Source organism: Schistocerca americana, chromosome 6, assembly GCF_021461395.2.
Source record: "Schistocerca americana isolate TAMUIC-IGC-003095 chromosome 6, iqSchAmer2.1, whole genome shotgun sequence".
Lineage (NCBI taxonomy): Eukaryota > Metazoa > Arthropoda > Insecta > Orthoptera > Acrididae > Schistocerca > Schistocerca americana.
In genome coordinates, this window is record NC_060124.1 from 42128034 (window position 1) to 42144321 (window position 16288).

The window sequence follows — 16288 nt, forward strand, 5'->3', positions numbered from 1 at the left end:
TGTATGCTACAGAATCTTCTGTTTAGTGGCTCACTACAGATTGACTACTTATGCTGTATGCAGTAGCCCGCAAATTAACTTTTATAACTATGATTTTCAGTTTAATATAAAAATGCTGTTAAAATCCAGACATTAGAAAACTGAATGAAATACGTGAAACTCACCATAAATGGATTTCCTCTGCTGACTTTGTTCTTAAGAGCTTGAAAATGTTTTGGGGTATCAAGGTCTCATATCTGGTAAGCTACCTGCATAGTACTTCTGGAGAGACCCCCAGTTGAATTTTGACTGAGACAGGTGTATAAAAATGAAATTTCTGAAGGTGTTTGCGTTTTGTGATGCCTTGTGTGAAGCAAGTCGTATTTTTCTGAGAGTACTTTGTGGCGACCCCCACATCATCCATGCGTATGATATAGTAAAATAATTGATGACAAAAAATGTATTTAATTTACTCATGCCTATACGCAATAATAGCACTGTCTGATATTACAGATTGTTGATCGGGGACTTCTATCTTATCTTTGCGATAGCTTGGATGTTGTAACTTACAGTGCGCAATCAGTTGTACAGGGATCACACTGTGTGATTGAGTGCTTGTCTCTGGTTTCAGGCTTGCTGTAATTAAACCAAACATATTGAAAAGCCTTGTTCTTTTGCTAGTCTGAGTGTATGACATTAGCACATTGAGTTCATACTTGTACTGGTCTGTCAGTTGAGGCACCATCACAAAATGTATTCAAATTCAGGTATGGGAGTACTGTTGTTTGAAATACAAAGTAAGTGATGTGAAGGGAGTTAAAAATCAAAGGTGTATGAAGCTTTGATGTACACAATCTCCTCCTCCTCCTCCTCCTCCTCCTCCTCCTCCTGCCCCTCCCCCCACCCATCCACACATGCACAAGCAATAGAACAACTTCCTGTCTTGAGTTGAAGTGATGGTTAAATGTCAGTTGTTAAATTTATGCACCTGAAACTGCTATGATAAAGTTCAAGTTACACTGTAAATTTTGTAAAATTAAAAGTGGACCCGAACACTCGAAAACTGAATTGCAGGGAATAATTACCAAGTAGTGGATGAAGGTAAGTCAGTGATACTGAGAGAAATAACAGTACCTGGAGGTTTGAGTGATGACACAGCACTTTCGCTGTGCCTACCAATTATCAAAAGTGAAAAGCAACAGAGCAGGGCCATAGCTTTATATGGAAAACTTATAGAGCCAATCTCTTTTTGTATTTATCATTTGATTTGACTGCATTCCATGTGTTACTTCAAATTTTGGTATAATTGTTCTCATATCAATTTAATTTTAGGTATAAAATGAGGCCATTCATGTTTCCTGTAGTATCCTACGGATTTAATCTGAATATTAGAGCTGCTGTTTTTTGATGGTCCACTGGCAGTTTAGTCCACATTATGAGGCCAAAACAGTTATTCTTATCTCTGTAATTGTGTCATATTTGCAGTTTGCCCTAATTGCTGTGAAAGAGTCTGTTATAATGTCTAATTACTCTACAGGTAATGTAAGTTCTCTCATGACCAAACTAAATATTACACTCTCTATTTTCTGATTATGTTTTCCATTCTAATTCTGTGTACATATAGTGGTGGTGGTGATTTTGGTTGAGGAATGATCATGCTGATTATGATGTTGACTGTTTGCATTGATAAAGTTACCAGAAGTTACGAAACTACTGCGAAAGCAAAGAGAGCTTCACTCCAAGTTTAAACGCAGCCAAAACCTCTCAGACAAACAGAAGCTAAACGATGTCAAAGTTAGCGTAAGGAGGGCTATGCGTGAAGCGTTCAGTGAATTCGAAAGTAAAATTCTATGTACCGACTTTACAGAAAATCCTAGGAAGTTCTGGTCTTACGTTAAATCAGTAAGTGGCTCGAGACAGCATATCGAGACACTCCGGGATGATGATGGCATTGAAACAGAGGATGACACGCGTAAAGCTGAAATACTAAACACCTTTTTCCAAAGCTGTTTCACAGAGGAAGACCGCACTGCAGTACCTTTTCTAAATCCTTGCACAAAGGAAAAAATGGCTGACATCAAAATAAGTGTCCAAGGAATAGAAAAGCAACTGGAATCACTCAACAGAGGAAAGTCCACTGGGCCTGACGGGATACCAATTCGATTCTACACAGAGTACGCGAAAGAACATGCCCCCCTTCTAACAGCCGTGTACCGCAAGTCTCTAGAGGAACGGAAGGTTCCAAATGATTGGAAAAGAGCACAGGTAGTCCCAGTCTTCAAGAAGGGTCGTCGAGCAGATGCGCAAAACTAGAGACCTATATCTCTGACGTCGATCTGTTGTAGAATTTTCGAACATCTTTTTTTCTCGAGTATCATGTCGTTTTTGGAAACCCAGAATCTACTCTGTAGGAATCAATGTGGATTCCGGAAACAGCGATCGTGTGAGACCCAACTCGCTTTATTTGTTCATGTGACCCAGAAAATATTAGATACAGGCTCCCAGGTAGATGCCATTTTCCTTGACTTCCGGAAGGCGTTCGATACAGTTCTGCACTGTCGCCTGATAAACAAAGTAAGAGCCTACGGAATATCAGACCAGCTGTGTGGCTGGATTGAAGAGTTTTTAGCAAACAGAACGCAGCATGTTGTTCTCAATGGAGAGACGTCTACAGACGTTAAAATAACCTCTGGCGTGCCACAGGGGAGTGTTATGGGACCATTGCTTTTCACAATATATATAAATGACCTAGTAGATAGTGTTGGAAGTTCCATGCGGCTTTTTGCGGATGATGCTGTAGTATACAGAGAAGTTGCAGCATTAGAAAATTGTAGCGAAATGCAGGAAGATCTGCAGCGGATAGGCACTTGTTGCAGGGAGTGGCAACTGACCCTTAACATAGAAAAATGTAATGTATTGCGAATACATAGAAAGAAGGATCCTTTATTGTATGATTATATGATAGTGGAACAAACACTGGTAGCAGTTACTTCTGTAAAATATCTGGGAGTATGCGTGCAGAATGATTTGAAGTGGAATGATCATATAAAATTAATTGTTGGTAAGGCGGGTACCATGTTGAGATTCATTGGGACAGTCCTTAGAAAATGTAGTCCATCAACAAAGCAGGTGGCTTACAAAACACTCGTTCAACCTATACTTGAGTATTGCTCATCAGTGTGGGATCCATACCAGATCGGTTTGACGGAGGATATAGAGAAGATCCAAAGAAGAGCGGCGCGTTTCATCACAGGGTTATTTGGTAACCGTGATAGCGTTACGGAGATGTTTAACAAACTCAAGTGGTAGACTCTGCAAGAGATGCGCTCTGCATCGCGGTGTAGCTTGCTCGCCAGGTTTCGAGAGGGTGCGTTTCTGGATGAGGTATCGAATATATTGCTTCCCCCTACTTATACCTCCCGAGGAGATCACGAATGTAAAATTAGAGAGATTAGACCGCGCACGGAGGCTTTCAGACAGTCGTTCTTCCCGCGAACCATACGCGACTGGAACAGGAAAGGGAGGTAATGACAGTGGCACGTAAAGTGCCCTCCGCCACACACCGTTGGGTGGCTTGCGGAGTATAAATGTAGATGTAGAAGATAATAAATTTTGACATGTTGTGACTGTATTGCGTGGAATGTTCATTTGGTCTTCAAGACACAGGGATTGGGAACTAATGTAGAGCTAACATTATGTGACAGAAGTATGTGAGAAATATAGCTGTATTTACTTCTAATGAGTTTGGTATCTTCAGTTAGGTCGATGCACGGTAACCCTTTTTTTATTTTATTTTTTTCGAAATTTATTATAAAATGAAAATAACTGCCACTATTGTATAGCCTATACTGCAGCATGGAAAATACGTACTCCAAAATACTAAAGGTCTTGACATTAGGAACTGGCTTTTAACTGATAACCCACGCTACACAGCAGACTATACGACAGAGCAGTGTGATATCCAAATCTGGTTATATGCATAATCAACTTCACTCTGTGTGCAAATAATATTTATAATAATATCCAGATGAATGAATGGCAGATTAATTTCCGTTAAGTAATAGGTGTGTTTACAGAAGGAGCCTGCAGTGGCTGCTTTTGCCTATTAATGTTCTGCTTGACTCATTCTACATCTCTGAAGGCTCACCTGTGTCATGAGGTTTACAGAATACAGTACAATAATCATTGAATAAATCAGTAGTTATAAGTGCAGATTTGGATATATTGTGATACTGTTCCCTGTTGGTATCTGGGTTGGGCTGATGAACTGATCTGTAGCATAGCTCAAGGTCTAGTTTAGGGTGGAAAGCAACAATTTGGGTGCGTATCAGTGAAACCAACTAATGTGAATACGAAATAAAGGTTTTAGCGACAGATTGTGGTGAAGTGTAGAATGAGGGGTACTTATGCAGTCTGTTTAATGTGCATTTCACTGCGTGCTACATAACTCTCAAGTAAAATTAAATTTATATTTCATTTCTTTGCCTTTATTGTCTTAGGCAGTGTTCTGTATCTTCAGAACATACAGTTATTCGAGTAGAAATGAAAATGTATGTGATTTGTACTTAACTATTATTCACTTAATTAGCCCTTCGAACAGCTTTTGTTGGTCTCTAGTAAAGCATTATACATTGCAACTTATTGGTGTAACCATCAGTACTGATACGCCTGTTCTTTTTAATCAGCTAATTGACACTTGACTCTTCTAGGGAATGTTAGGACTCCCATGACTGAACCAGTAATATATTTTATGTATGTATGTGCTGATCAGTAATTTATTTTATGCTAGGTGACTCAGTTTTCATTTTATCCATGATATTAGCAGATTTGCGTTGTTATAAGTGATAGGTGCCTTGAGCAGATACTGGCCAGATGGCTGTAATATTTACTGTTATGTTGCCTTGAAAATAAGTAGAGATCACTGCAATATCTTGGTGACATCTTTACCAACATCACATTAACTTGGTGGTTGTTGTTGTTGTTGTTCCGGTCTTCAGTCCTGAGACTGGTTTGATGCAGCTCTCCATGCTACTCTATCCTGTGCAAGCTTCTTCATCTCCCAGTACCTACTGCAACCTACATCCTTCTGAATCTGTTTAGTGTATTCATCTCTTGGTCTCCCTCTACGACTTTTACCCTCCACGCTGCCCTCCAATACTAAATTGGTGACCCCTTGATGCCTCAGAATATGCCCTACCAACTGATCCCTTCTTCTAGTCAAGTTGTGCCACAAATTTCTCTTCTCTCCAATTCTATTCACTACCTCCTCATTAGTTATGTGATCTACCCATCTAATCTTCAGCATTCTTCTGTAGTACCACATTTCGGAAGCTTATATTCTCTTCTTGTCTAAACTATATATCGTCCATGTTTCACTTCCATACATGGCTACACTCCATACAAATACTTTCAGAAACGACTTCCTGACACTTAAATCTATACTCGATGTTAGCAAATTTCTCTTCTTCAGAAACGCTTTCCTTGCCATTGCCAGTCTACATTTTATATCCTCTCTACTTCGACCATCATCAGTTATTTTGCTCCCCAAATAGCAAAACTCATTTGCTACTTTAAGCGTCTCATTTCCTAGTCTAATTCCCGCAGCATCACCCGATTTAATTCGACTACATTCCATTATCCTCGTTTTGCTTTTGTTGATGTTTATCTTATATCCTCCTTTCAAGACACTGTCCATTCTGTTCAGCTCGCCTTCCAGGTCCTTTGCTGTTTCTGACAGAATTAGAATGTCATCTGCGAACCTCAAAGTTTTTATATCTTCTCCATGGATTTTAATTCCTATTCCGAATTTTTCTTTTATTTCCTGTACTGCTTGCTCAATATACAGATTGAATAACATGGGAAAGGCTACAACCCTGTCTCACTCCCTTCCCAACCACTGCTTCCATTTCATGCCCATCGACTCTTATAACTGCCATCTGGTTTCTGTACAAATTGTAAATAGCCTTTCGCTCCCTGTATTTTTCCCCTGCCATCATCATAATTTGAAAGAGAGTATTCCAGTCATCATTGTCAAAAGCTTTCTCTAAGTCTACAAATGCCAGAAATGTAGGTTTGCCTTTCTCTAATCTATATTCTAAGATAAGTTGTAGGGTCAGTATTGCCTCACATGTTCCAGCATTTCTACGAAATCCAAACTGATCTTCCCCGAGGTCGCCTTCTACCAGTTTTTCCATTTGTCTGTAAAGAATTCGTGTTAGTATTTTGCAGCCGTGGCTTATTAAACTTATAGTTCGGTAATTTTCACAACTGTCAACATCTGCTTTCTTTAGGATTGGAATTTTATATTATTCTTGAAGTCTGAGGGTATTTCTCCCGTCTCATACATCTTGCTCACTAGATGGTAGAGTTTTGTTAGGCCTGGCTCTCCCAAGGCTGTCAGTAGTTCTAATGGAATGTTGTCTACTCCCGGGGCCTTGTTTCGACTTAGGTCTTTCAGTGCTCTGAATCATATCTCCTATTTCATCTTCATCTACATTCTCTTCTATTTTTATAATATTGTCCTCAAGATCATCGCCCTTGTATAGACCCTCTATATACTCTTTCCACCTTTTTGCTTTACCTTCTTTGCTTACAACTGGGTTTCCATGTGAGCTCTTGATATTCATGCAAGTGGTTCCCTTTCCTCCAAAGGTCTCTTTAATTTTCCTGTAGGCAGTATCTATCTTACCCCTAGTGACATGTGCCTCTACATCGTTACACATATCCTCTAGCCATCCCTGCTTAGCCATTTTGCACTTCCTGTCGATCTTATTTTTGAGATGTTTGTATTCCTTTTTGCCTGCTTCATTTACTGCATTTTTATATTTTCTCCTTTCATCAATTAAATTCAATATTTCTACTGTTACCCAAGGATTTCTACTAGCTCTTGTCTTTTTACCTAATTGATAATGCATTCACTATGCTGTTTTGTAGTAGCTTACCCGCATTACTATTTTCCTATTCATTATTAAACCTACTCCTGCATTACCCCTATTTGATTTTGTATGTACAACCACATATTCACCTGACCAGAAGTCTTGCTCTTCCTGCCGCCGAACTTTACTAATTCTCACTGTATCTAACTTTAATCTATCCATTTCCCTTTTTAAATTTTCTAACCTACCTGCCCGATTAAGGGATCTGACATTCCACGCTCCGATCCGTAGAATGCCAGTTTTCTTTCTCCTGATAACATTGTCGTCCTGAGTAGTCCCCGCCCAGAGATCCGAATGGGGGACTATTTTACCTCCGAATATTTTACTCAAGAGGACGCCATCATCATTTAACCATACCATAAAGCTGCATGCCCTCAGGCATAATTATGGCTCTACTTTCACCTAGCTTTCAGCCGTTCACAGTACCACCACAGCAAGGCCGTTTTGGTTAGTGTTACGAGGCCAGATCAGTCAATCATCCAGACTGTTTCCCCTGCAACTACTGAAAAGGCTGCTGCCTCTTTTCAGGAACCACACGTTTGTCTGGCCTCTCAACAGATACCCCTGTATTGCTGAGTCACGCACTCCCCACCAATGGCAAGGTCCATGGCTCATGGGGGGGGATTAACTTGGTAACATGGATAACCATTAACCTGGTTATTTACGAGAAATTTATGTTCATATCCGCGGACCATTTAAACTGAGAAAAGACACATGCGCGCGTGCGCGTGCACACACACACACACACACACACACACACACACACACACACACACACACACAAATGCAACTCACACTTACAGGACCACTGTCTCTGGTAGCTGCAGCCAGACATGGCCTTGACTGTGAGAGACACTTGTAAGTGTGAGTTGTGTTTGTGTGAATGTGTGCGTGTGCATGTGCATGCATTTGTCTAATGCAGAAGAAGGTCTTATGGCCAAAAGCTTAAGTTGCTAGAGTCTTTTTTGTTGTGCCTGTCTGCGATCAGCATCTCCACTATTTAGTGTGTAGCAATCTATTCATGTCATAATGCTGTAACTACCATGTTTCTCATTTATTTCTGAACTTATAATCATACTTAATACCTTTTCTCTGTTTATCAGGGAAGCGAGTCGACCTGTGTCCAGAGAAGGAACTTCAAGCCGTCCAGGACTATCACCACGCCTTCAGTGTCCACCTGCTATGTCTGTAGATGACTCACGAGGGTCAGAAGCAGCTCTTGATCTTCGTCATGCTACTAGGGAATCTCCATCTGCCCCACCTTCAGTCAGTGTACCAACAGCACCAGGTAGACATGTTTGTTTATCTTATATTTCTTTAACAGTAAACTTGGACTGAAAGTGTTACGATGTTACTATAACTGTGGATGTTGACTGTTTTATAATATCTACCTCCAAGAAATTCTCGTCCCTGAATGTTTATACCCACCAGTGAAACAGATGCTACATCTCTGCAAAACATTGCTTTTGTGTTTTCTACCTCTGGTGTACAGTGTCTTCCAGTTGGTCACTGCTGGGTCTAGGTTATATGGGTGAAATAGATGAGTGTGTGACAATTAATTAGCAAATACTCATCTTCATTTCTTGGTAATCCCCAGTGCTTCAGTAACTGTAAAAGAATTTGTGAGTTATGTGCTCCACTAAAATTTGCATCAACTTGCTGAGGTCTTGACAGTGTAACTATTGATTTGGTAGTGCTAAGAAAATTTTCAAGAAATTCGTGTTTACATGATGTCCTCCTTCAAAATCACGTGTTCACTGCGTATAACTGTAGCAAAACAGGCTACGAAAAACTGTCGGAAAACTGACTCTCCCATGGCTGATTCGTCACTCCTTGTATATATTTGTAACAATTACTACCTATGTCATCCATTATTAGAAACAGAAAATTTATGGATTAGCGTCAAAATCTTTCTAGTGTACACAGACTGTCATCATTCAGTTATGCATTAATTTGATCCTCTCACATCACAATTTTAAACGGATTCTAGCTTTTAATATTGAAATTCATAAACTTTGCTCACTAACAACGTTTTTTATAAAGTTGCTTGTATCATGAAGATTTTTAGTTGGAAAATGTGCCTAACATTTCTGCGAGTGTATTGCACAAATGCAAATGGAATGCTAATGTCAGTCCTTACAAAAACTATCCTGCAATTATAAAATGATAATTATTTGTGTGTTTTTTAAAGTATTGATTAGTACCGGTCGATCTGGTGCAGAGATAAATCTATGGTTGCTAAAGTCAGAATGAAATTAATGATAGAATATTAATTGGTATAGTAAACTGAATTCTAAATAACCAGATAATTGAAATTAGGTTGTTACAAAATGTATATAAGCTTATAAATATGGCAGCTTGACACTTGGGGTCAACACTTCATGTCATACTTACCCTAACTACCATGTATTGATACATTTCATGGTGTCTGTTGGAAAACCTTTCATGATCTTTGAAATGGCTGTTTTAATTTGCTGAACTCATTGCAGATTATGATTACCACCCTTCAGTTTGTCTTAGCATTTTCAGTACTTTGTGGCTTAGTGATTAAAGGATTCACAAGAATCACTTCGTACACATTGCAGAAGAGTATCAGTGGTGGCCCCCTTACTGGTCCTTACTTCCAGGCTTATTTCATCAACACTTCCAAAGCTTTGTTTTACCTTGTATTCATGGAAACTAGTCTTGATGTTATCATCTATTACAGTCTTCAGTGAAAACTCCCGTGATTTTATCTCACAACACTGCCAAGTATTTGCAACTGTCATAACATACATTTCCAGATGTGTGGGCAGATTTGTGCTGTAGCAAGCTGCAGTTTGGGATGAGCTTGCTGTCTATGCTTCAGCTGAACTGAAAGGTATCTACCATTGTACTACTGTTTGTGTATTTATTTCTCCTCTATGATCATGACCTTCTACAACACTTGATTTCTAGCACATGTGTCGGCCCTCATATTTTCTGACTAAGATGACTGACAAGATATAGAGCGCACCAAGCTCGAGACTTCCTTACATGGTGCATCTGTCCCCATTCATTAGTTTCTTCACATCTTTGTCTCAACAGTCTCCTTATTTACGTTGATAAAATTTTCTTGGGCTTACAGCCACGCCCAGTGGTTTAAAATCCGTGAGCTTTCGGCTGAGTTTGCCTCGGCCATTGTCAAGTGGTGACTGTTAAATGATTGCTGCTGCCATCCTTATATAGCTGCACTGTCTTCAGTGACGTCGCTGGTGCTTGTTCCAGCGCCATGTTTTGTAATGTTTTGATTGCACGCTTGATGTGCCTGCTTCAGTGAGAAGACGTCGGAGTTCCCAAGGTTCATAGGGAACACAATCCTCTATGTCTCATCATAAGTCCCATTGGATCACCAACGTATAGACTAGCTAAACATCTGGCCAGCCTCCTTACTCCGCACCTGGGTCATTGTCAGCACCACATTAAGAATATGACTGATTTCATCAGCTGAATTAAATGCTTGTGTCTTGGAGGAGGAGATATGATGTTTAGCTTTGATGTGGTGTCATTGTTCACGCGGGTTCCCTTCAAAGAGTCTTTAGATTTGCTCTCTCAGTTATTTGTTGACACTGTTGTGGATTTATTTAAGCACATTTCGACATCATCATAATTTTTGTATGATGGAGATTATTTTAGCCAGATGGATGGCATCACAATGGGAAACCCATTAGCTCCAGTAATAGCCAACCTCTTCATGGAGTACTTTGAGACCATTGCCCTGGACACAGCTCGTGCAAAGCCTAGTTGCTTTTATCGTTACATCGATGACACATTCATTGTCTGGCCTCAAGGGTGTGAAAAGCTGGAAGAATTTTTCAACCACATCAACAGTATCCATGATAACATCAGATTCATGATAGTAGTAGAGACAGATGGTGCCTTACCTTTTCTAGACCACCACGTCTGCTGGAAAGAAATTGTGTGTCGGCCACAGTGTTTATCGGAAACCCCACCCACACAGACTGATATCTGCATGCTACCAGCTATCGCCACCTTTCGCAGAATTGTTCTGTACTGAGGACATTGGTGCATCGAGCTGAAGCCTTTTCAGATGCCGAAAGCCTTCAGAAGGAACTGAACCACTTACGGAAAGTCTTCAGAGAAACGGCTAGAACTGCTGCTGGATTTCACAAGCCATCTTGCCAAAGAAACGTAAGCAGAAGACCTCCAAGGATGGCATGAAGAAGCTTGCATTCTTGCTGTTGTGTGGCTCAATAACAGGAAAGATTAGCAGGCTTCTAAAGAAGCATAAAATCGATACGGTTTTTAGGACACTGGCTAAAATTCGACAGCTAATGAAGCCTGTGAAAGACATTGTTGACTAAGAATGCCAGGAGTGTATAAAATACTATGTGGGTGTGGACAGTTCTATATCAGACAGACTGTACATACTATTGAAAAGTGCCGTGTGGAACACGAGAGATGTTTTCGCCTACGGTTTCCTGGGAAATCAGCGGTGGCGGAACATGTTTTATGAAATGGATGCCGTATTGCATTTGCTGAGACATCTGTTATTACATGAACTACTAGTTTTTGAGACAGTGTTATAAAGGAAGCGATAGAGTTAAAAATTTCTGACAACACTCACAATAAAGACAGCAGCATGCAGCTAAGCACAACTAAGCACAACTTGGAACCCGGCAAGCACGCAATGACAACATCACTGGAGCGAGCACCAATGATGTCAGCGAAGACAGCACAGCTGTATAAATCACCACTTGATAACGGCCCAGGAGAACTCGGTCGAAAGCTTGTGGATTTTAAACCACTGGATGTGGCTGGAAGCCCAAGAAAATTTTATCAGTATATAACACTGCAAAACTATGCATTCATATCTTATATATGTTGTCCCAGAAGCCTGGAGTCATTGTCATGATACGGTTCAATCTATATCACTATTCATGAATACCTTCCAGGAAATGCTCAATGACTAGGTTTCCCAGCTGTTTCTGTTCAGTTTTTAAGGAAAGACTCTGTGTACATTTAGCTTTATGTCTGTGCTTTGAGACACAGTTATCCCCCTTAAAACCTGGTACTTGTGACTTCCATTGATACATCTTCTAAGCTGTCAGACAGGGAGAACCGACCTGAAGAATTGAAACACTATATTTTTCATTTTCTGAAAATATAGATTTTCAAATTAACAGAAGCTGCAGGCAATTTGCCAAAAATTGGCAGCAACTGTGAAAACGGCAAAGACCAGCAAAAAGTATAATGGGTTGTGTAGGTGCCCTTTGCTTGCCCTATCCTTAGGAAAAGAACTAGAAGTAACTTTAGTTGTGCCCCAGATAAGTGTATTGGGACCCATATTGTTAATGTTGTGTGTTAATGATCGGGCAGACAATGTTTACAGCAACCTCAAATTTTTGCAGATTTTGCCCGCAAAAGGCAAAGGTCCCAGGTTTGAATCCAGGTCTGGGACACAGTTTTACTCTGGCGGGAAGTTTCATATCAGCCCACACTCCGCTCCAGAGTGAAAATCCATTCTGCAAATAACACTTAGGCTGTGGCTAAGCCGTGTCTCCACAGTGTCTTTCCTTCCAGGAATGCTAGTCCTGCAAGATATACAGGAGAACTTCTGTGAAGTTTGCAAGGTAGTAGATGAGATATTGGCAGAAGTAAAGCTGTGAGGATGGTTCATGAGTCACGCTTGGTTTTGATGTTTTAGTGGTTTGAGTGCATTCCCATGAAAGGCAAAGGTCCCAGGTTCAAGTCCCAATCTGGTACTGTTTTAATGTGCCAGGAAGTTTCATTACACCATACTGATTGAAGGAGGCAAACCGACTGTTGCCTAGAACTGGCCAGAATATGACCCCAGAAATGTGTAATAAGACTTATATTTTAGCACAGGTTCAAAGTTTCTGAGATGATGAAGATATGGCATCAGTTATATAAGGCTCTAAAATAAACTGAATAAATGAGCTTGAGGTTTTAATGGAACCAGTTTTGACATATGGAACTTGTTTCACTATGATTTTTCCAACCATCTGACCTGGTAAGGGCCCCCACGAGCACGCAGAACTGCCGCAACATGATGTGGCATGGACTTGAGTAATGTCTGAAGTAGTGATGGAGGGAATTGACACGATGAATCCTGAAGGGCTGTCCATAAATTCATAACAGTATGAGGGGGTGGAGATCTCTTCTGAACAGCATGTTTCAAGACATCCCAAGTATACTCAATAATGTTCATGTTTGGTGAGTTCGGTTTCCAGCGGAAGTGTTTAAACTCGGAAGAGTGTTCCTGGAGCCGCTCTGTAGCAATTCTGGATGTGGGGGGGTGTGTCGCATTGTCCTGCTGGAATTGCCGAAGTCCATCAGAATGCACAATGGACATTAATGGTGCAGGTTATCAGATAGGATGCTTACATACATGTCACCTTTCAGAGTCGTATCTAGAGGTATCAGGGGTCCCATATCGCTCCAACTGCACACGTCTCACCCCATTACACAGCCTCTACCAGCTTGAACAGTCCCCTGGGTTCATGAGGTTGTCTCCTTTTATGTACACATCCATCCACTCAATATATTTTGAAACGAGACTCGGCCATCCAAGTGACATGTTTTCAGCCATCAACAGTCCAATGTCAGTATTGACGGGCCCGGGCGAGGCGTGAAGTTTTGTGTCATGCATTCATCAAGGGTAAGCCCGTAATGATGATGTTTCGTTGAGTGGTTCGCATGCTGACACTCGTTGATGGCACAGTATTGAAATTGAAATCTGCAGCAATTTGCAGAAGGGTTGCACTTCTGTCACATTGAAAAATTATCTTCAGTCGTCGTTGCTCCTGTTCTTGCAGGAACCTTTTTCTGGCCGCAGCGATGTCTGAGATTTGATGTTTCACTAGATTCCTGATATTCATGATACACTCGTGAAACGGTCGTATGGAAAAATCCCCACTTAATCACTAACTCGGAGATGCTGAATCCCAACGCCCGTGTGCCAACTATAACACCACGTTCAAACTCACTTAAATCTTGATAACCTACCATTGTAGCAGCAGTAACTGATCTAACAACTGTGCCAGGCACTTGTTTGTCTTATGTAGGTGTTGCCAACCACAACGTTGTATTCTGCCTGTTTACATATCTCTGTATTTGAATATGTATGCCTATACCAGTTTCTTTGATGCTTCAGTGTAGAATAATAGTGTACATCTTTAGTTGTCAGCCTTAATGGCACTTCACGCATATCAGTGATGTGACAATGCCGTGACTGGCCATTATACCGCTGACATGTTTGAAGATATTTTTCCAGGAGTTTAAAGGACAGTGTTCACACTCGCCCATGATGTGACAATGCAAACCGTGCTGCTGCCGTTGTATTGTGGTTGCCATATTTCTTGCAGCCGATATTTTCTCACGTCATGGTTGCATCATGGTCTGATTGTTGTGATGCTGAGTAGTAGTTTAACATCGTAAACGTGAATGACAATGAAATTTTTGAATTAGTGGGCAACTATCCTGTGTTGTATGATCTCACCAACCCCTAGAGCTTAACAATACTCTCGGGAATAAAACAGGAGCAGAAATAAAAACAACTTGTGATAACATATGTGTATATTTCTGATTTTACATCAATGAATAAAACCAGCTAAGGTAAAATGTTATTGTTTCAGTGTGTTGGCTGTAGCTATAAATTTTCTTTTCATATGCCCCAACATCAGTAGCAGTATAGTTACACGTAGTGTCTACAAGGGGCAACAGAGTTAAGGGGAATGTCTTCATGTAATTAACCCTAGAGCAGGCACGCCGGTGCACAGTGTGCCAAATTTATATAATCAGCGTATCCAATGTGTTTGCAACAATGTAGGCCTTTAAAACTTGACATAGTTCTTCATTATTGTTCTGACGACTGTTATGTTCAGTGCAGTAATTGTCAGTGCTAAGGAATTTGTTAAATGGAGAATTTAGTGTAAAGCTGTCACTTCTGGCACACTCAGTGCACCGCACAACTGCTTATGTAAGTATTTTTTTACATGTTTGAACATAGCGGTTATTTTACTTGCAACGTTCCAGTGGCCCATGTTCGATATAAATTTTTAATTTAGGGCAAGAAAGTGTTTAACTAATGGGGAACTTGAATGGCTTGTGAATGAAGATCCAGATTTTACGAAAGATATAGACACTGTATTGGACGGTGATACTGATGTGGAAGTGGAGGTAATTACTCGTAGTGACGATGACTCTGAAAGAGAACAAGAGTATGAGTCAGACGAAATTGAAGACAATAATTGTCAACCATGTTCTATTGGTGATTGGTTTGTGGGAAGAGAGAAAACTTCTAAATGGAGGAAATGTACTAGCTCTGCCTCAAGCAAAGCAAGAAGGAAAAATATTGTAAAACATTTTCCTGGACCCAAGTCTATTGCCAGGGATGTAACAACCGACATTTCTGGACTCCTCAAGATAATTAACATAGAAATGATCGACACTGCTGTGAAATATACGAACAAATGAACTGTGGAAGACTGATCAATCATGAACCGAAATTGGAAGAGCTGTGATGAGCCACAAGCGGTTTCTATTCTTGCTGTTGTATTTGTTTTGATGATAAAAGCACAAGAGAAGAGAGGAGAACATTTGATAAGGTGGCCACAGTAAGTTCGATTCTGGATAACCAGTTAAAAAATTGAGTTTGTAATCATTGATGAGAAACTGTAAGCTTTTAGTGGTCGCTGTGGATTTGTACAAAATATCCCCTACAAACTCGCCAAATATGGCATTAAGATATTTGTGTTTTGTGAAGCAAAATCATTTTTTTACAATCAACCTTGAGGTATATTGCAGAACACAACCCGAAGGACCTTATGCAGTCTCAAATTCAGTGTCATAAATAGTTCACATACTTGTGAGTCATATAGAGGGATCCAACAGGAATAGAACTATGGACAGTTGGTATACAAGTTGCTTCTTGGCTATGTTGCTATTAGGTAAAAGGTTTGTGCGTATTGGGACACTCAGAAAGAATAAACGAGAAATTCCCGTGGAATTCCTGCCCAAGAAAAATCGAGTACATGGTTCATCCTCTTCAGATATAAAAATGATTTGACATTGGTTTCATACATACCAAAGAAGATTCAGGTACTATTGATGAAGATTCTCAAAAGCCAGAGATTGTGCTAGATCACAATGCCACTAAGGGTGGTGTTGACGCAGTCGAGCAAATGTATGGCACATATTCTGTGGCTCGTATAACAAGAAGGTGGCTTTTGGTACTCAGTTTCACTCTAATTCACATTGCTGGTATCAATGCCCAGATCCTTTTCTATGCAAATGGACAAAATCGAAAGGTTACGAGAATAGTATTTCTGAAGAACCTGGCTTATGACCTCATGAAATCACATCTGATAGAA

General features: G+C 40.3%; 1 protein-coding gene across 1 annotated transcript in view; it reads left to right on the forward strand.

Annotated features, from left to right (window-relative positions):
• LOC124619946 overlaps positions 1-16288 on the forward strand; it is a 185866-nt gene that overhangs the window by 18505 nt on the left and 151073 nt on the right. The window contains exon 2 of the mRNA XM_047146608.1: positions 8018-8202. Coding sequence (XP_047002564.1) covers positions 8018-8202 — 185 coding nt within the window. The remainder of the gene's footprint in view (positions 1-8017; positions 8203-16288) is intronic.